The sequence below is a fragment of the Ammospiza caudacuta genome, chromosome 23, assembly GCF_027887145.1.
Source record: "Ammospiza caudacuta isolate bAmmCau1 chromosome 23, bAmmCau1.pri, whole genome shotgun sequence".
Taxonomy (NCBI): Eukaryota; Metazoa; Chordata; class Aves; order Passeriformes; family Passerellidae; genus Ammospiza; species Ammospiza caudacuta.
In genome coordinates, this window is record NC_080615.1 from 5,498,438 (window position 1) to 5,519,341 (window position 20,904).

A 20,904-nucleotide genomic window follows, 5' to 3' on the forward strand; every position below is an offset into this window, starting at 1 on the left:
GCTGAGCCGGGAGGGGCCGGGGGAGGCGGCCGCGCATGTGCCGGCCGTGCCCCCCGCCCGGGCTGCTCCAGCATCCTCGGCATCCTCCTAAGCATCCTCCCAGGCATCCTCCTAAGCATCCTGCCAGGCATCCTCCCCGCCGGGCGCTGCGCTCCGCAGCCCGCGCAACAAAAGCGCCGCGGCCGCGCCCCGCGGAGCCGCTCCCGGCGCGGGGCACCTGCTGCTGCTGCTGCTGCTGCTGCTGGTGATGATGATGATGATGATGATGATCCAACGCTGCTGCTGATCCAGCGCTGCTCCCGCTCCGCTCCGCCCGCGCCCTGCGCAGCGCCGGCCGCGCCCGCGGAGCCGCGGAGCTGTCCGGGCTCGGTCTCCGTGCAAGCTCCGGGCTCGGGCTCCGTGCAAGCTCCGGGATCGGGCTCTGTGCAAGCTCCGGGCTCCGGGCTCGGGCTCTGTTCAGGCACCGGGCTAGGGCTCGGGCTCTGTCCGTGGTGCTGCCGCCCCCGCGGCCGAGCGCAGCCCCCGGACCGCGCCCGCCCGGCCGCTCCCCGCCCGGCATCCTGTTGCTCCGGGAGCGCGGCGAACGGGGGAAGAGCATCCGAGAGCATCAGAGAACATCCGAGAGCATCTAAGAGCATCCAAGAGCATCTGAGAGGATCCTGCCGAGGAGCCTGAGCGCCGGCCCCGCTCCGAACAATGGCTGCGCTGCCGCGGCTGCTCTGCGCGGCCGCGCTCGCCCTGCTGCTCTGGGGTAGGTGCTGCTGCCGCTCCCTCTCCCACCCAGCGCCGCTGGAAAGAAGGGAGGATGCTCGCTCCCAGCCTGCCCTCCGAGTGCGGCTTTTGTTGTGGGGAGAAGGGGACTAGGCTCGTGCGGAGTTGGTGTGGGTGTGAGGGAGTGAAAACACCTCCGTGCCGAGCACAAAGCATGTGCTGGTCCCTCGCTGTTTGCTGTCTGTCCGGGGTTTGCAGCGCGATTTGACATCGGGTTGCCTCGGGGAGGGTGTGCAGCCCATTAAGAGGTGCTTTAGTGCCGTTTCCCGTGCAGTCTGTGTAAACTGGAGTTAATCAATCGATTGCAGCTGCAGTTTGATTCCTGCCGCGAGAAGGGGTTGGGTGGTTTTGCCACATTCGATGTGCGTGTGCCTTCAGCCCTGTGTGTGGGTGCCTGTCTGTGTGCACAGATCTCGTTTCTCAGAGCAAAGCAGGATCCAGGAGCTTTTCCTTATTTCTCCCTGGAAGCTGCTGCTGTGCGTGGAGCTGGTAGTACGGGGGAATTGGAACCAGGCTGCTTCCAGGAATAGTCCCGGGATAGATAATATGTTGCTTGAGAGAGTGGGTTAATGGTGCCTCAGAGGCTGGGGAGGAGGGAGCAGCCAGCAAAGTCAGCGTCTGGGCTCTGGAGACAGCCTTGGACAGACAGAGCCCGGGATTTTTTAGCCCGGGGGACAAATGTCAGCAGCGATTTGCTCGGAGATGTGGTGCTGAAACGATTCCTTCCTGCTCCAGCGTGTGGCTTCACATGCAACCATTTCTGTCCTCTTTGCAAGAGCAGCATTCGAGAGTTGCCAGCCTTAGCACAGCTCTGATTGGAAGCGTTTTGAGCAGGAATGCCTGGGAAATCAATAACTCCTTCTGCTGCCAAATTCACTCCTGTCCAAGCCCCTTGGTTCCCAGTGGTGCCCATGAACAGGAAGGGTGCTGGACCCTCCCAGTTTGGATGAACTAAAGCCTCCAGACCTCCCAACTTAGCACAAAGAGCGAACTGTTCCTCCACTCTGGAATTCTGGGCTTCCCCTCATCCCAGACTGTAATTGCTGCTCTAACAGGGGCATGCCCAGCATGCATGGGAGGCAATGAACAATGCCTTTAAAGTGGCATTAATTACCAGGGAAAGATGAAAGTTGTGGCAAAGCAGATGCTGGAGAGGTGAATCTGTCTGAAGTGATCACCCTCTGTTAATTATTATGAATTATTGATATCTCAGGAGAAGGAAGCTTGGTAAAATTTAACATTTGAGACTTAATCTGTTATCAGACAGCGCTAGCAATAAATCAAGCCATTTTCCATTAGGGACATTAATGCCAAGATGTGAATGACTGATGCTTCTCTAATTCTGTCCTGACGCCTCTTTCTCTGCTGCTCCTCTCCCCCAGCTGGATTTTGCTCCTCGGTGTGTGTGGAAGTCCCATCTGAGACAGAGGCTGTCCAAGGGACGGACATGAAGCTGCTCTGCATCTCCTGCATGAAGAGGGAAGAGGTGACAGCCAGCACGGTGGTGGAATGGTACTACAGGCCCAACGGGGGGAAGGATGAGCCTGTATGTGTGACTGGAGTCCTTTATCTTTCTTTCCTTGCTTATCCCATTTCCACACCTGGGCACAGCACGAACTCCTGGCAGGAAAAGCTGCAATCAGTTGTTGAGGTCAAATATTTGGGTTGTAGATTAATCAGTGCCAATTTCCAGTCCCATTCCCTCAATACCTCAAGCCCAGTACTTGAGGATGTCAAATATAACTGACCCTTGGCACCCTTGTCTGAATCTGTTCTGAATCTCAAAGCTGTTTTTTTGGAGGTGAAATTAATTAAAATAAATCTGCAGGGCAGGATTTACTTATTTTTTGCCTCAGAGAAAGCAGTGTTATCCCAACTGTGGGAGGATCTCCGGGAGCTGCTTTGGATCCCTGTCAGGAAAAGGTAAAATTGATTTTCAGAGTGAATCAAAATGGAAATATGACAGATGAGGAGCAGCTGGAATTCAAGAGAGAATGGTGAAATGGAGAACTAGATAAAGGCTGAGTGCACATTTCTTTCTAGCTATTTTATCTGAGTCTGAAGCATTAAATCAGTGGCTGTGATTGAGCAGGATGACAATATTCTCCTTCTGTCTGAGAACTAAAGGGACCAGGCTAAGGAATGAGGTGGGAATTCACTCCCAGTGCCCCAGGGGATCCATTTGCCAGTGGCAACCCAAAGAACACCAACCACAGGTCATGGTGGGACTGTGGTCAGCCAGAATGTCACACTGCCATATCGGTCCTGCAGCACTTCCATCTCAGCTGGATACCCCAGGGCTTCCCAAAAAGAGCTGCTGGTGTTCACTGTGGGTGCTCTGTGGCTCTTTCCTCAGGGGATCTGACATGCAGTGACTCTCAGACACATTGCTGGGCATGAAGAATCCCAGTGTTCTGTCCCATTGCTGATTTTTTTTTGTCCATGTGCATCTGTGTTTTGCTGTGACTTCGTTTTTCTCCCTCTCTGATGGGGATATTGGATTCCTGATCGTTCGTTTTCCTGTCTTTTGTAAAGTCACCTGATACTTTGAGGCAAAGGATGATGGAATATGAATAGCTCCTGTTACCAAGGGAGCTCAGAACATCCCTGAGTGTAGCTGGAGGGGGATGCTGCCCCTGGCTTGTGGTGTGATGCTGTCCAAGGCAGAGATTAACCAGCAGAGCCCTTTATTTCCTTACAGATCTATCTATATTTATATATGTATATATTCCTCACAGATCTATCTGTCTATCTATCTATCTATCTATCTATCTATCTATCTATCTATCTTCCTCACAGATCTATATATCTCTTTATATTTATTCCCTCACAGATTTTGAGGAATATATACATATATTTATATGTATATATTCCTCATAGATCTATATATCTCTTTATATTTATTTCCTCACAGATCGATTCATCTATCTATCTATCTATCTATCTGTCTATCTATCTACCTATCTATCTATTCCTCACATACATATATTACATATTATATATATAATACATATAATATCTATAATATATATTATATATATTATATACATTATATACATTATATACATTATATACATTATATATATTCCTCAAACATCTATATATCCATTTAAATTTATTTCCTCACAGATATGTATATATATATATTCCTCACATATCTATATATCAATTTATTTCCTATTTCCTCATAGATCTATCTATATTTATATATATATATATATATTCCTCACAGATCTATAAATCCATTTATTCCCTCATAGATCTATCTATATTTATCTATCTATGTTCCTCACAGATCTATATATCCCTTTATGTTTATTCCCTCACAGATCTACGAGTACAGGAAAACCAACCACGAGTTCCCGAGCCGCTTCAGCGGGCGGATCCAGTGGAACGGCAGCAAAGACATGCAGGACGTGTCCATCACCGTGGTGAACGTCACCCTCAACGACTCGGGCATCTACACCTGCAACATCACCCGCGAGTTCGAGTTCGAGATCCACCGGCCGCTCTTCCAGAGCTCCAGGGTCATCCACCTCACTGTGGTGGAGGAGGGTAGGAGGCTGTTTTGTGCTCTTACTGGTCAAGAGTGATCTACTCACCATCGTGGAGGAGGGTGTTTTGTGCTGTCAATGGTCAAGGGTGATCTATTCACCATGGTGGAGGAGGATAGGAGGCTGTTTTGTGCTCTTACTGACCAAGGTGATCCACCTCACCGTGGTGGAAGTGGGTAGGAGGGTGTTTTGTGCTGTCTCTGGTCAGGGTGATCCACCTCACCATGGTGGAGGAGAGTAGGAGGGTGTTTAGGGCAGTCTTGGTCAGTGTGACCCACCTCACCATGGTGCAGGAGGGTAGGAAGGTGTTTTGTGCTCTTACTGACCAACGTGATCCACCTAACCATAGTGGAAGAGAGTAGGAAGGTGTTTTGTGCTGTCCGTGGTCAGGGTGATTCCCCTCACCGTGGTGGAAGAGGGTAGGAAGGTGTTTTGTGCTGTCCCTGGTCAGGATGATCTACTCACCATGGTGGAGAAGGGTAAGAGGCTGTTTTGTGCAGTCACTGACCAAGGTGATCCATCTCACCATGGTGGAGAAGGATAGGAGGCTGTTTTTGTGCTCTCACTGACCAAGGTGATCCACTCACCGTGGTGTAGGAGGGTGTTTTGTGCTTTTACTGACCAAGGTGATCCACCTAACCACGGTGGAAGAGAGTAGGAAGGTGTTTTGTGCTCTTGCTGACCAAGGTGATCCACCTCACCATGGTGGAGGAGGGTAGGAGGCTGTTTTGTGTTGTTCCTGGTCAGGGTGATCCACCTCACCGTGGTGGAGAAGGATAGGAGGGTGTTTTATGTTTTGTTCTCCCCTGGCCAAGATGATCTATTGGAATAATTACCAATATTGTAGACAGGACATGCCTGAGCTTGTCTGGCCCTGCTGCTGAACCAAACAGCGGCACTGTGGTGTTTCACCCCACAGACACTTTGGGCTGGCTGGGTGTGTGGTGTTTCACCCCACAGACACTTTGGGCTGGCTGGGTGCTGCAGTTGGGCCCGTGGGGACAAGTCCAGGCCTGCAGGAGCTCTGGTGGTGCTGGGATGGAGCTTCCCCCATAACAGGGGCTGCTCCTCAGGTTTCCCTCTGTGGAGAAGCTTTAAGGCGATGGTGAAGGAAAGGAGTCAGTTCTGATGGAGGGTTTGGATCCAGAGCTTTATTCTGGCCCACAGGCCTCTGAATGCAGCACCAGCTCCAACAGAACTCCCTGAACCTGTGTGGTTGCTGTTCCCGGCCAGGATGACCCACCTCACCGTGGTGGATGAGGGTAGGAGGGTGTTTTGTGTTGTCACTGGCCGTGGGTGTTGTCACCATGGTGGATAGAGTTTGTCACTGCGCCGCAGGAGAGGACTCGGAGTTTGGCATTGACAAACGCAGCTCAGGAGGAAAAACCTGTGGCTTGTTTGCTGGCTGGAGGCTGTTTGTGGGCACAGGCTCATTGTGTGTGAGTGTGGGAAGGCACGGTGGGCCTGGCACAGTGGGCACAGCTGGGCACAGCTGAGCAGGCTCCAGCAGAGGTTTCCAGCTCCTCTGATGGCAGCTCTGGATGTTACAGCGATGCCTTTCCCAGGGAGCTGCAGCGATTCCTTGCTGCCGCCCCCTCCCTCCTGGAACAACGACTGGCTCTCCATTTTGATGCCAGTCTCCTCCTTCTCCTCCTTCCCTCTGTGGTGCTCCTGAGTCTCTCTGCTCCTCTGGGTGTTGCTGGGTTCAGTGCTGTATGTTGCAGACAGTACAGGGGCTTCTGCTGCTCTCTCCAGAGAGGGCCGGGAGATTTCAGCCCTTTTGTCTGCCCTTTCCCCCTGAAGCACCTCGATGCTTTGATCCTTTACAAATCACTGGTGGCACAACAGAGCCGAGTAACACCAGTGCGGAACAGAGCGTGAGGATGAGATAGGTGAGCAAACCCTGAGGATGAGATAGGTGAGCAATCCCTGAGGATGTGGGGATGGCACAGGCAGGGCTGTGCATGTTGGATCCCTCTGCCATCCCTGCCTCTTGCAGGTCCCTCCCTTTTGCCCCCTCACAGCACCTGGAGATTCTGGCAAGGAGGGTTAGGAAGGATGACAGAAAGGTGGGAAATGTCCATGGAACTGCATGGCACTGATCAGGGGTTATTTCATTTTATTCACAGCTGGAGAAGACTTCACCTCTGTCATCTCAGAAATTATGATGTATATTCTGCTGGTGTTCCTCACGCTGTGGCTGCTGATTGAGATGATCTATTGCTACAGGAAGGTGTCCAAGGCAGAGGAGGCTGCCCAGGAAAACGCGTAAGTGTGGAACCCCTGGAGGTGAGATCAGCTCTGCAGGAGCTCCTCACACGTCCCAGAGCTCTCAGATGTGCATAGACCGGTGCTAGCACAGGACAATCAGGTCTCAAATTGGTGATTTTTTCTTCCTGATGAATGAATAAATTGTGTAATACTAATTCCTTCTGCCTCACCTCCTCTACTGTAAAACCCCAAGGAGCTGGTTCTGTACCAGCAGGAACCTGGGCCTGTAGTGTGTCCACAACATGGGACAGACCCTGTGTAGTTTGCCAGAAATCATCAATAAGGTCTGTGGCAATATGACATGAAATGAATGACACTTGCACTCTGAGATGTCCAAGGCAAAAACGGGGATAGTTTATTTGCAACTATAGAATTTTTGCAACTATAGAACTATATTTATAGAATTCCAAAAGTGACCATGGATTAGAGGATGAAATTGCCACCTCTCCAACCTCACTGGTCAAACCAGCAATCAATTCTCTCCTCCTCCACAAAGGAATGCAAAGCAATCATTTACATAAAAAGTGTGTGAGAAACTCCATTACAAAAATGTAAACATCAGAAGGCTTAGAAGAACTTTAGAAGAACAGGGCAACAAAGATCAATGGAGTGAGTAGTGATTCAAACATGCTGGAAGGCTGCAGGAAGATGAACTTTGCTGTGCCATGGGCTGGTTGGTGTTTGCTCTGCCCAAAGCCCTTGCAGCGTTTAGGAGCACCAGCACTGTGCCCCTTGCACCACACACCTGGCAGGGAGTGAGCACTATTCCAGGTTTGGGCCATGTGGAGATGCTCTCCTGGAAGATCTGGTTTCATCCTGGCCCATTCCCATCTTTCCACACACTTGGCTGGGATTGGAGCACTCTTTGTACCAAGGAAGGCAGGCTGTGTAGGATTTTGGAGCAGGGAAGACTCAGTGTTTGCTCCTGCCTGTGCCCAGGAGTTTCCCTCTGTGAGCATCCACAGGTGATGTTGTTACCTCAGAGATGCTTCCAGGCACTCAGCAAAGGTGAGTTTACCCAAGCTGGCCTTTACACTGTGTGCTTTCCTCCTTCCCCCCACCTACAGGACAGACTACCTTGCAATTCCATCGGAAAACAAGGAGAACTGTGCTGTGCCTGTGGAGGAGTAGCAGAGGGGAGGCAGCGCAGTGAGCGGCACCAAGGTGGGTCATGGACAAGCGGTCACTCCTTGTGTCTGTCCACCCCTCAGCTTCCTTGTGGTGGGGCTGGAGGCTCCTGGAGCGTGGCTGTGCTCCCCTGGAGCCTCCCCAGAAACCTCAGAAGCCACACAGGTGTCTTTAGGTGTGCTTGTATTGCTTGAAACCCAAACCAACACAGGCCACGATGTATTTATGCCTCCTTTATCTTTTGCTGTGGAGTTGGGAATCTTCACTTCACTTTCCCCTGCACAAGGGCAGCTGTAAGGGCTCTGTCTCCAAAGAAAACACGTGCTAGGAAGGAATTTTGTTGGGATCTTTAGCTGGTCAGAGTGACCCTGAGAAAAGCTCGAAAGTCTCTTTTCCCAGCCTGGTGCTTGAAGAAGGAGTCAGGGCTCTTCAGTTCTCGGTCTCAGAGTTGTTTATTGTTCCTTATCTATAAAAAACTTTCTCCTGCCCTGCCAAGGTCCATCCAGCAGGACAGTTCCAGGCACTCTGCCTGCCCCCAGGGCACTGTTATGTCTTTATACTAAAAACTACCTGTACAATGTTTGCAATCACTTCCCAATACCTATCACCTATGTTAGACAGTGAGCTTCTTCACTAAACCAATCCCAAAGTGCCACCATCACAGCAGAAGATGGAGGCCAAGAAGAAGAAGGAGAAAGGCTGGACACACCCAGATTCCTTCATCTTGCCTCCTGAACTCCATACCAAAAACCCCAAAAAATCAAATTTTCACCCATGATAACTTCACTAATATTCTATCTAAATTGTTGTGGCTTGCTGATCTTCTTACAAGGTTGGTAATTTGCTCCATGGGTCATAATCAAGCCCACGGGGGCATTTTGGGCTCTGTGCCAGGGTCTCTGGGCCCCCTGGCAGGGTCTGGGCTGCTCAGGACAGACAGAGGGATGTCCTGGGTCCTGACAGAATTTGTGTGCAACAGATTAAAATCTGGATCTTTTACCCTCTCGTTCACCTCCGGTCAGCTCCTGTGCTAACTCCACCCTCACCCCTGTGAGCTCCAAGAGGAATTGTCTCCCTTGCAGGGGCTCTGAAGACAGAAGGACCACGCCACACCAGCCAGCTTTGAGGGGAGCTCTGCGCTGTCAAAGGAGGAGCAGGGGGAAGTGTAAATTCTCTCCCATTTGGACTCTGTACAGCCTTGACTTTGGTCCTGTGACCCACCTGAGCTGCCAGCCCAGTGCTGAAGGACTCCTCTGTGGAAGCATGCTGAGCAAATGGGTGTGGGCAGCACGGCTCCTCCCCGACTCTCAGTCCCCCCATCACCTCAATGGCTTTGTAAATGTGACCTGTCACTCCTTAGCTGCTCTCACCACCACCTTCATTTGCTAAATGTGCTACTTCTCCACTGCAGAGGTTAAGGGTATGTACGGCACGCTGCTCTGAGCTGCAGGAGTGTGAACAAGGATCTCTTACGGGGTTATTCCACCACATACTGTGGCCCAAGCAGTTTTCTTGGTGTTAAAACAGGGAGAATTTAATTAATTAATGGAGTCACTCTGAATTTAGAATTTAGGCTGTCCGTGCACAAGCAGAGTAGGGTGAGGACTGTAACACACTAAACTTGGAAATGTATAATAGGGAGAACAGGTCTCTGTCATGTTCACACTTTGGAGGAAATTGAGAATACAGAGCATGAAATATTCCTACTTTGGGAAGCAGGATGATGTAAATATAAGAAACCCCTGTGTCCCTGTCATTTATCAAAGTGTCAAAGCCTTCATTCCACCTGCCCGGCACAGCAGGAGGAACCTGACACACCTGGCAAGGCAGCAGGACAAGGTACTGATCCACCTTTTCCTGGGAAACCCCAAAAAGGAAGGCAGCCCCATGCTGGTAGGCAGGAGAAATAAATAGGATGCAAAGCCCTCACAGCTGAGTAAAATGGTTGTAGTTTTATAACTGTGATGGTTCTCTGGTGCTGTAGCAGCACCGTCTAGAGGGATAGGCAGAAAACAGCGACTTTTCCCACTAATCCTAATTCTCTCTTGAGGTAATTAATCACCAGTATAAATAGTCTGGATTAATCCTAAATGATCTTCTGGTGCCCAGGAATCACCCTGCAAATTCCATCTTTCCTATGTAAACTTACCTTTTCTGAGGGTTAAGCAGAATAAAAATTGTTTTCTGCCCTTCAGTGCAGATCAGTCGAGCTCAACAGCTGGGATTGGAAGGGAGGAAAAGGCAGAACCATTGGCCAGGGTGGAATGGTGCTGTAAAACCAGGTGGGGAAGGTTTGGGTTTGTTGCATGGCAGAGCTGTGACATCCCTGCTGCAGTGGAGCCTGTGCTGCTTTGTTGACAACTGAGTTGACAAATTCTGCTCCATTTGTGAAGTGGCTCCAAGTGCTCATGACTCCAGGCATGCTCCCCACCCACCCACGGGATCCCCTCTGCTTTGTCCTGCTGCTTTCTATGTGCTGGCTAAAAATCACAGGAATTACCCCATTTGTAAGGCAGGCTCAGGCCAATTTCCAACTGGAACTTGTTCAAAACCCTTTTATTAGAGTGGGTGTCAACTTTAGCCAACTACTCCAGTGCAATCTTGGTAGTAGGATTGCTCCCAAACCCGGAGCCAAGCCTGGCAAGGGGAGCACATTTTTTAGATGAAGCACAATCACAGTCTTGGCACCAGTTCCAAAATCCTGATATCCAAAAGGAACATCCAAAAGGGATATCCAAAAGGGACATCCAAAAGGAACACCCAAAAGGGATATCCAGGAATATTCAGCTAGATGCAATCTTTTTCCCTATCCCAGTTTGCCTGGCAGAATCCTGAACTCAACAGAGGAGGGACTGAGTTGTAACTCTGGGGTTTCCAGCACTGCCCACGGCTCTGAGCCCATTTTAGGTGAATTTTAGGACACAACTCCAGCTCTGCTCCTCATTCCCTGTGAGCCACAGACAACCCTCTGGTGTCATACTGTTAAATCAAAGCAGGAGTGAACCCAAGAACTTCTTGAGAGCTACCTCAGGTGGTAAAGAAGGGCCGTCCCTTTGTCCTGCACCTCCCTGAGTCCCACAGGCATCTTCTGGATGCTTTTTTTTGGACAAATCTTTCACTTTTCCAGTTCCTGCAGACAGAGGTGACATTGCCACGTGGTGTTCCAAGCAGGAGGAAACAGGGTGCAAAGTTCTGCTCAAGAATCTCGCAGGGAAAAAGGAATAATAATTTTAAAATTGGTGATTCTTCAAGACCTGGAAGAGATGGTCCTGACAAAGACTTTGTGTGTGATGGAATGAGCAAGGAGACTCTGGAACAGGCAGGACAATAAAAAGAACCAAGAGCCACGCTGGTTGTTGGATAGATTTTTTAATTGATACCGTACTTCCATGGTACTAACTACTTACACAGAGTTTGGCTGCAGAGCCTGTACAATTCCTACATTCCAGCACGTTCCAGTATCGCTTTGAACCACGGGTTGGTTTTTGTTTTCGTTTCTTTTTATGGTTTTTTTTTGTTTGTTTTTGTTTTGCGCACAGCGCAAAGTTTCTGACAGTCGGGACAAGTCCTAAAACAAACCCACAATCCTTCCCCCACCCACCCCAGAGTCACCTCAGCCAGCAGCCCCCTGCTTCTGGAGGGGATTCCAGCAGGGATGCAGTGCCTGTGGTGGTTGTAGGAGCTGCTCCTGTGCTGTGCTGAGGAGAGCAGAGCCTCGTTCATCATCCCAGGAACTACAGGAGCAGGGTGGGAGGACAAAACCCAGGTGGGGGGAACAAAACCCAGGTAGGGAGAACAAAACCCAGGAGGGGAGAACGCGCCCCAGGGTTTTAGCAGCTTTCTCCAGCCCTGGAGCACTGGTGGGAGATGGAATCCCACAGGAATGGTGATGTCCCAGGCTGCCCCTGCGAGGTTGTGGTGCTGCCACTGCTCTGCTGCTCTTCCCTCCCTCCACATCCAGCCCAGAGCCAGGTTGGTGCCTCCATCCCTGCTCTCCAAGGGCCATTTCCCAGGAGGTGGGGATGTGGAGATGGGGATGACGTGCATGGCACGGGCTCCACCTCCCTGCTGGATGGAGCTGTATCAGCTGCTCCCCCAAATCCCAATTCCACTGGGCAGCTCCACATCGGGGTTCATTCCCTACCTACTCTCAGGGTTTGGGGTCAGGGAAGGTGGCCTTGAACGTTAGCAATGGAATTGGCCTAAATGAGTGAGGTAACAGAAACGGCCAGAGGAGGAACCTCCCCGAGCCATGTGCAAATATAACTCCTTCAGCAGAAGGAAGTCCTTTTCCCTACTGAAAAAAAAATTAAAATAAAATAAAATAAAACACATTCACTTGAGGAGCATACAGACTGCAGGAGGGGAAGGCAGGCAGGGACAGCACCAGGTCAGACCATCTATGACACAGGTAATGATTGTCCAGCAGCAGAGGTGGGAGGGGACAGGCAGAAGCCAAAGCAAGCACTGCAAAACGTGTGGGAGAGGAGGAGGGCATGGCATGCCATGGATCCATGCTAAGAGAAGCCCATGCTGGCTGCCAAGATCAGGGAATGGCCTCAATCACAGTCACCCAAGACACGAGAGTGTTTGGCCAGTGTGCACATGTGGGAAAAGAGAGGATTTATGGCACAGAGAGACTCGTGCTGGAGAGACTGCAGAGCACAGAGATCACAGCGTGTCTGGTGGGGAACAGACTGAAAATCAGCACAGGAGCCACCCTGCCAGTGTTCTATGAGTCACAGTGCTCAGACAGCACAGGAACCACCCTGGCAGTGTTCTGTGAGCCACTGTGATTCTGTGAATCACCCTGGCACAGGTGTTCTGTGAGCCACAGAGCTCAGAGAGCACAGGAACCACCCTGGCACAGGGTTCAGTGAGCCACAGAGCTCCAACCATGTCCAGTGGAGAACAGGCTGAAAATCAGCACAGGAACCACCCTGGCACAGGTGCTGTGTGAGCTCAGAGAGCACAGGAACCCTCCTGGCACAGGTGCTCTGTGAGCCACAGAGCTCAAAGCATCTCCAGTGGGGAACAGACTGAAAATCAGCACAGGAACCACCCTGGCACAAGTGTTTTGTGAGCCACAGAAATCAAAGCATGTCCAGTGGGGAAATGGCTGGAAAATCAGCATAGGAACCACCCTGGCACAGGTGTTGTGTGAGCCACAGAAACCAGAGAACACAGGAGCTACCCTGGCACAGGTGCCCTGTGAGCCATTTCCCTCAGGAGCTTTTGTCCCAGAATCTCTGTTCTGAGCTTTGTTTTAAGCAAGTCCCTGCCAGGTATTTTAAGTGGTGCTGAGGCTGAAAGGACAAATCCAGAGCCCAGAGGGCTGTGCCATGGGCTGTGTCAGTGAGATCTGTGGGCAGAGCCCCTTGGAGCTGAGCAGGCAGTGCACAAAGCACTCATCTGCCAAGAGCTGGGGGTGGCAGCAGCTGCCTGGGCACACAGGACAGAGCTGCCCCCCTGAGCCAGGCACTGCTGCTTTCAACAGTGATTTTAAGACTGATTTTCTGTGGAATGTGGAAGCAGACAGTTCCAGCTGTACATCAGGAGTTTGTTTCTGTGCTCCTGGGGAGAACAGCTGCTGCAGCACACCAGAGCAAACAAAAAAGGTCTCCAGTACCCTGACCCAAAGCGTCTCCAGCCACTCTCTGGAAAAGAAATTTCTACCTTGTTTCATAAAGGTAAGAACAGACTCCTATGTCACTGCCAGGACAGTGCTGAGGAGCCAAGGAGGCTGAAAATCTGTCCTTATCTACACCCAGGTGAGCTGCTGAAGCTGTCTGATAAGGACAAGGATTAGCATTCCAGGATTAGCATTCCTAGAGGGGAATACACGCCCTGTTATCTCAGAGGCAGCTTTGTGCCTTCAGGGCTCCAAATCCAGCAAAGCCTTGTGCTCCCAGACCTTTCCTCTGCCAGCCCAGGGTCACTCTGCACTGGAGACATTTCCTGTGCCGAAAGTTTCTGGTTTAGAATTATCCAGCAGCCAGAGGTGTAAATGCAGCCTCTGTGTCACACAGGCAGCTCAGGGGACAGCAAAGGCTTGTGTCTCTCCTCTCCTCTCCTCTCCTCTCCTCTCCTCTCCTCTCCTCTCCTCTCCTCTCCTCTCCTCTCCTCTCCTCTCCTCTCCTCTCCTCTCCTCTCCTCTCCTCTCCTCTCCTCTCCTCTCCTCTCCTCTCCTCTCCTCTCCTCTCCTCTCCTCTCCTCTCCTCTCCTCTCCTCTCCTCTCCTCTCCTCTCCTCTCCCAAAGGACTCCAGGGAGGCAGGGAGGGCCCAGACACAAGCCAGGTTCAGTCAGTTTGAGCTCACAGCACAGTTTGGTGACTGAGGAGTGCCTGGAGTGCAGAGCACCCAAAACCTCATTATCCTGTCAACCCGCAGCAACTCCTTCCACTGCAAATGCCTCTCTGCCTTTTATTTTCCCACACTCACTCTCTGCCCCTGCCTTGGGCAGCTCCACCTGGAATCACCTGGTGTTTGGTCCCTCAGAGGCTTCACAGGCAGAAACCTCCGGTATCCACTCAGGAAATGCCTGGTTGCACTGATCCAGGACTCAAATCCAGCTGCCAGAGCTCCAAGATAAGCTGAGATAAGGTGGGTATTTATCAGGGGTGAGGCTGTGCCAAGGTTTGTGTCACAAACTGGTGGATCAGAGCCTCCTGCTCCCCCTTCTCCCAACAGGAAGAATCTTGCTTAGCAGGAATTAGGCTAGAAGCTGTTGGCATTGCTTGGGATGCTTGGCTGGGGAAATGCCTTTTAAAAATGAAAATAATTTAAAAATTCCCTGTTTTGGTGGTTGTTCAGCTCCTGCAAATCAAACCGAAAGCATCTTCCTTAGCAGGAATTAGGCTACAAGCTGTTGGCATTGCTTGTGCATGCTTGGCTGGAGAAATGCCTTTTAAAAAATGAAAATACTTTAAAAATTCCCTGTTTTGGTGGTTGTTCAGCTCCTGCAAACCAAACCCCACAGCTGTGCAGGTGGAAGGGTCAGGCTGGGAGGGGAAATGCACCTGGAAAGAATCCAGGTGGGTGAGCAAGGGGAGAAGCCAAACCCTGCCTGGTGTGAGAGCTGGGGAAGCAGCACCCTCTGTAACATCACCCAGGCCTCTCACTCCTAGAAAGTGTCACTGATCCCTCCAGGAAATGGAATCCAGAACTGGCTCCAGCAGGAATGGACCTGGGAGTTAATGTCAGCTGGGACTGCTCAGGGGCAGCTGATTCCTGTCCCAGCTCTCCAGAGGAACTGAAAACTCCAAGGTTTTCTCTAAACCCTCACCCTTAGTGCTTTAAGACCTTGCTTTTCCCCTTTTATCACTACTGTGAGAGATTAAGAGGCAAAACAAGATTGTGAATCCCATCCAACTCCAAGGCTGCCAAGTGGGAAAAAGAAATAACTGGAAAAAACTAAAATCCCTAAAGCCCCAAAGAGAAACCTCCCTCAGTGTGAAGGACAGGTTCTGCTTGGTGCCCTTGTGCTCCCACTGAAGGATTTCACATTGCTGAGTGCCAGGATAGGTGACAAACAATTAAAAAAAAAAAAAAACATTTTAATGTGCAGGTAGGACAAATATCAGTGTTGGGATTGCTACAGCTGCCTGGCCTGATTAACAGAGCTTTAAACAGTGATTTAAAACAGTGATTTTAATTAGTTTTCTGTCTCTGGGGCCCAGCCTGAGGGAACATCCTGAGCCTGCAGTGGAAATCTGCACAGGAGGAAGGATTTAGGGTGAGAAAAAGGATTCCTTGCCTCCCTAACAGAGAGAATGTGAGCAGCAAACACTGATCAGCAGCATCTATCTCTGATTTCTCTGTCTCCAGGTGGAGGAGACCCCCCCATTCCAGGTTCCCCTTTCAGTGTGCTCTCTCCTGGATCCCAGGGCTTCCTCTGTGTCTCCTGCTTGGAGCTTGGAATTCAATTCTAGCAGAGGGAAATCCCAGCAGCAGGGGGATCCTGTGTGCTTGGTAATTGTGGGAGTGGGTAAAGGGGAAAGGGGGACTCTGGAGCAGTCTGGCAAGTCACAGTGGGGAAAATGAGCCCCAGAAATCCCTCCCCAGGCCCTAGCACCTCAATTTCATGGTACAGCAGCCATTTCAGCAGCCTCCCTGGGAGAGAAGCCAGAGAGCAGTACAGTAGTCAGCAGCATTAAATTAAATAAATAGTCATAAATAGCCATTACTGTCTGGTTTTCCCCAGCTGGAGCTTGCTGTCACAATGTCTGAAATGTCCTTTTGATGGGCTGGCTCCATCCATGCTCCTGCACATGGGATCTGGTGTGGGGCATGGGGAGGAATCAGCAGGTTACTCCTGCATCCATTGGGAAGGGGGAGCTTGGAGGGTTTTCCTCAGGCTGCACTGAGGATATTCTGTGCTACAGAATGGTGTGAGACCAATTATTCATCCTGGAGGAGTCACACCTGCACCATCTCCCCACTGGGGATGTGCAGCTGCCTCCCTCCTGCCACTCAGAAGGTGCAAAAATCACATTCCCCTCATCCACTTGGCTGGGGAAGAGGCCAAATCCTTTATGAAACCCTCCAAGGAGCAGCCTCACCCCCACTGCAGTCCCTGTGGAGTTTGTGCATTGCACACACAGCCAAGCTGCCCCTCTTCCCCACCTGGCTGCAAATGGAGTCTGGAATTCTCCCCCAGAAGAGCACAAAATGAACATTTGGCTGTCTTCGAGTGCAGCTCCAGCACCTGGCTGCCCTCCAGGGCTGGTGTGTGTGCCTCACAGCCAGCTCTGCCCTTTTCCTGCCCTCCCTTGCTCCCTGTGGCCCTTCCTGACCTCTCCTGGATTTTTGGAAGCCTTGTTGCTCCACAGATGCAGCCACATAAATATGCACAGTGATGGCTGTTGCTGCATAGATACAATTATGTGACTTTATCCCAGGCAAGGAAAGGAAGCTGTTGTTTTTCCCCCTTTTTTCCAGATTTAACAAGATTTAACAAGACAAGGGCTGGGTGAACAAACAGGAGAGAGATTTGCTGAGCCGGGTGGTGGGAGTGTGTGCAAATCCATCCTAATTTTGGTTTTGTGTTTAAATCTGGGTGGTGATTCCAGCACCGATGCAGACCTGCAGCACAGGGGTGGCAGAGCACAGGTAAAGGGGACACTGTCACACTGTCACACTCACCTGGGGGGCAGGAGCAGCACAGGGGGGTTGTGGAAGGGATTGCAGCTCTGTGCTCTGCTCTCTGAGCCAGCCTGACAGCAAATTCCAAAATCCTGCCAGGGGGCTCTGCCCTCCAGAGAGCCACAGCAGCTCCCCCTGCTCTCCAAAGCAGCTTTGCCAGCACTGGCAGCATTGCCAACCCTGTGTGCCAGCAGGTGAGGGGGTGACAGTGTCCCCTTGGGGGTAGCAGAGCAAAGCAGGGAGCTCCATGCACAGGGAGGGGGTGGGGGGCACTCACACTGATGCTTCCCTTTGAGACAACAGAAACAGAACAGACAGACAGACAGACAGCAATATTACAGAGGAGCAGTGCACGGGCTCAGGGAGCAGAGCTGGGCACTGCCCTAAGCACACCCCAGTGCTGGGAGAGCACAGCCCTCCCTCACACACACCCCACACTCCCAGAGCCCCTCCAGTTCAGCCAGTGTTGGAGGTCACTCTTTCCCCTCTTTAGGCTTTTTTTTTTTCTTGGTTTTTTTTCTTTTTTTTTTTCTCTTAAAATCTGTATATAATATATATATTTATATCTGTATATATATATATATATATATTTATATATATATTTATATATCCTATTTACACATATTGCACACCGTCCTCTGGCCTCCTGCATTCCTGCCTGTCAATGGAAACGTTTCCTTTTCTCCTCTGGATCTGACCCGAAGTCCCTGGACCCGATTCCATTCTGGAGGTTTATTAGAGAATCCTTCATCTGCAAAAGAAGAGATTTCTCCATTGTGGTGCTACCCTGGAGGAGACAACTCCTTGTTTTCCTTTTTTTTTCCTTTTTTTCCAAGTATTGATACCATAATTGTGATTTTGAGAGTGGGAGTCAGGCCCATTTAAAACCCCAAACTGAGGGGAGAGAATCAGGGCTGGAACTGGAAATATGGAGCACCATTTTCCAGAAGGGGTGAGCAGAATTAAGAGGTTAAGAATAAACTCCTGTGTGACCACCAAGACAGTGCTGAGGAGCCAAAGAGGCTCAAATTTGTCCTTATCTACATCCAGGTGAGCTGCTGAACTGTCTGATAAGGACATGGATCAGCATTCCCTAAATTCTCTCTCAGGGGAAAGCAGCTCAGATTTAGGGACTCGTGAGGGAACAGCTCTCATTTCTGGCCTGTGTTTTCAGCAGCCCTGTGTGCTTTTAGGGAGCACACCCTGAAATTCCCAGACTTATGAGGAAGCAGCTTTAATTTCTGCACTGTGTTTTCAGCAGCTCTCTGTGCTTTTTAGGGAGCACACCCTCAAATTCCTGGATTTATAAGGAAGCAGCTTTAATTTCTAGGCTGTGTTTTCAGCAGCTCTCTGTGCTTTTTAGGGAGCACACCCTGATATTCCTGGGCTTATGAGGAAGCAGCTCTCAGCAGCCCTGTGTGCTTTTTAGGAAGCAAACCCTGAAATTCCTGGATTTATAACAAAGCTGCTCTCAGCAGCCCTGTATGCTTTTTAGGGAGCACACCCAAAAATTTCCAGAATTATGAGGGAGCAGCTCTCATTTCTGGCTGTGTTTTCAGCAGTCCTGTGTGTTTTTTAGGGATCATACCCTGAAATTCCTGGATTTATAAGGAAGATGCTCTCAGAAGCCCTGTGTGCTTTTTAGGGAGCAAACTCTGAAATTTCTGCACTTATGAGGAAGCAGCTCTCATTTCTGGCTGTGTTTTCAGCAGCCTGGTGTGCTTTATAGGGAGCACACCCTGAAATTCCTGGATTTATAAGGAAGATGCTCTCAGCAGTCCTGTGTGTTTTTTAGGGATCATACCCTGAAATTCCTGGATTTATAAGGACGATACTCTCAGCAGTCTTGTGTTTTTTTTAGGGATCATACCCTGAAATTCCTGGATTTATAAGGAAGATGCTCTCAGCAGCCCTGTGTGTTTTTTAGGGAGCACACCCTGAAATTCCTGGATTTATAAGGAAGATGCTCTCAGCAGCCCTGTGTGCTTTTTAGGGAGCACCCTGAAATTCCTGGACTCACACTATGAAATTTTTGTCCCCTTCCTCCCTGAAAGCTGCACACAAATCCAGGGTTCAGCTAAAACCAGTTTGTTCTCCAAACTGGGATGACAGATTAGATACCAGAAGCGGCCACATGAGGTTTTTGGCCCTGTAGGGTTCTCTCCCTGGTGTGCATGGACCCCTCTGATGGGACAGAGCAGCCCCCTGACAGCCCTGTGGCACCCACCAGCAGCAGGAGATGGGTCTAAAGGAGCTGGCACACCTGAGGGGCTGTGGTGGAAGCAGGAGGTGCTGAAGGATGGCGAGCAGCACTGGGAGGACACAGGGACACCCTGGGCACAGCCCTGCCTGCAGCTGGGCAGTCTCACCTGGTCCAGGAGCATCACGGAGGATTTGATGATCTCGCGCCATTTCTGCAGCTCGGAGTCGTGGTACTTCTGCTGGGACTCCAGCAACTGGGCCCACTCTGTCTGAGACTGGGGTAACCTGCCACAGAAACACAGGCAAGGCTCAGAAAATCACACTTTGTACAGAGATTTCTCTTTCACACAATCACAGAATCACCAGGTTGGAAGGGACCTTCAAGATCATCGAGTCCAACCCAGCCCCAACCCCTCAACTAAACCCTGGCACACAGTGCCACATCCAGGCTTGTTTTAAACTTTTGACTTTATCTTTTTATACTTTTGATTTTATCTTTTTTGATTTATCTTTCTCTGTTGCTCTTGGCGCTTTTTAGACTACTACAATAGTATGTAAGTACAGAATTTACACTCAGGCATGGTGACTCCACCACCTCCCCAGGCAGAACATTCCAGAACTTTATCACCCTTTTTGTAAAAACATTTTCCCTGATATCCAACCTGTATTTCCCTTGGTGCAGCTCGAGGCTGTGTGCTCTGGAGACAGAGCCCAGCCCCAGCTGAGCACAGGCACCTTTCAGGAGCTGTGAGAGTGATGGGGACACCCCTGAGTCTCCTTTTCTCCAGGCTGAGCACCCCCAGCTCCCTCAGGGGTTCCTCTCAGGGTTTGTGTTCCCAGCCCCTCTGGATGTGCAGGTATAGATATAACATAGAGATATGGATATATAAGATAACTTGAGTGCAGCTCTTCCATCAGTCTCAAATTTATCTACCAGACACCATCACTGTCCAGCTCCTCCTGGGTCCATTCAGGGCTTGCAGAGGGACAATGAACTGAAAGTGTGACCCAATCCAGCCCTTGCACATCTCACTGTGCAACCAGGATGTAATACTATTAAATACCGAAATACTAATAAATACTAAACTACTGTAGTAGTCTAAAAATCACCAAGAGCACCAGAGAAAGATAAAATCAAAAAAGATAAAATCAAAAGTATCTATAAAGTATCTGTGTGGAAATAGCAGGGTTGCTATGGGGAAGATAGTAACTCCCTTTCCAAAGAGGGAGAAATGGCACAAATAGGGCAAGAAATTCCAATGCAGGGGAAAATGCACACGGTGGGAATGCACACAGGGGAAAATGCACATGGTGGGAATGCACACAGGGGAAATGCACACAGGGAAATGCACACAGGGAAATGCACACAGGGATGGAAATGCACACAGGGAAATGCACACAGGGGGAAATGCACACAGGGAAATGCACACAGGGGAAATCACACAGGGGAAATGCACACAGGGATGGAAATGCACATAGGGATGGAAATGCACACAGGGATGGAAATGCACACAGGGAAATGCACACGAATGCACACAGGGGGAAATGCACACAGGGGAATGCACACAGGGAAATGCACACAGGGGGAAATGCACACAGGGAAATGCACACAGGGGAAATGCACACAGGGGAAATGCACACAGGGAAATGCACACAGGGAAATGCACACAGAGGGAATGCACACAGGGGAAATGCACACAGGGGAATGCACACAGGGGAATGCACACAGGGAAATGCACACAGGGGGAATGCACACAGGGGAATGCACACAGGGGAAGGCACACAGGGGGAAATGCACACAGGGGGAAATGCACACATGGAAATGCACACAGGG

The 20,904-nt window shown here is 50.4% G+C and overlaps 2 protein-coding genes across 2 annotated transcripts in view; one reads left to right on the plus strand and one right to left on the minus strand.

Annotated features, from left to right (window-relative positions):
* Window positions 1-420: 420 nt before the first annotated feature.
* SCN3B (sodium voltage-gated channel beta subunit 3) lies at window positions 421-11,020 on the plus strand. The gene is made up of 6 exons (XM_058819102.1): window positions 421-751; window positions 2,154-2,317; window positions 4,101-4,326; window positions 6,455-6,593; window positions 7,664-7,760; window positions 8,807-11,020. Exons 1-5 carry the CDS (start codon window positions 697-699, stop codon window positions 7,725-7,727), a joined length of 648 nt encoding a protein of 215 aa, XP_058675085.1. The 5' UTR covers window positions 421-696; the 3' UTR covers window positions 7,728-7,760; window positions 8,807-11,020.
* A 6,314-nt stretch (window positions 11,021-17,334) lies between these two features.
* Window positions 17,335-20,904, minus strand: part of GRAMD1B (GRAM domain containing 1B) — a 128,069-nt gene continuing 124,499 nt past the window's right edge. Inside the window, exons 19-20 of the mRNA XM_058818971.1 lie at window positions 19,238-19,355; window positions 17,335-17,619 (exon numbers count right to left, since the gene is read on the minus strand). Coding sequence (XP_058674954.1) covers window positions 17,530-17,619; window positions 19,238-19,355 — 208 coding nt within the window. The 3' untranslated portion in view covers window positions 17,335-17,529. The remainder of the gene's footprint in view (window positions 17,620-19,237; window positions 19,356-20,904) is intronic.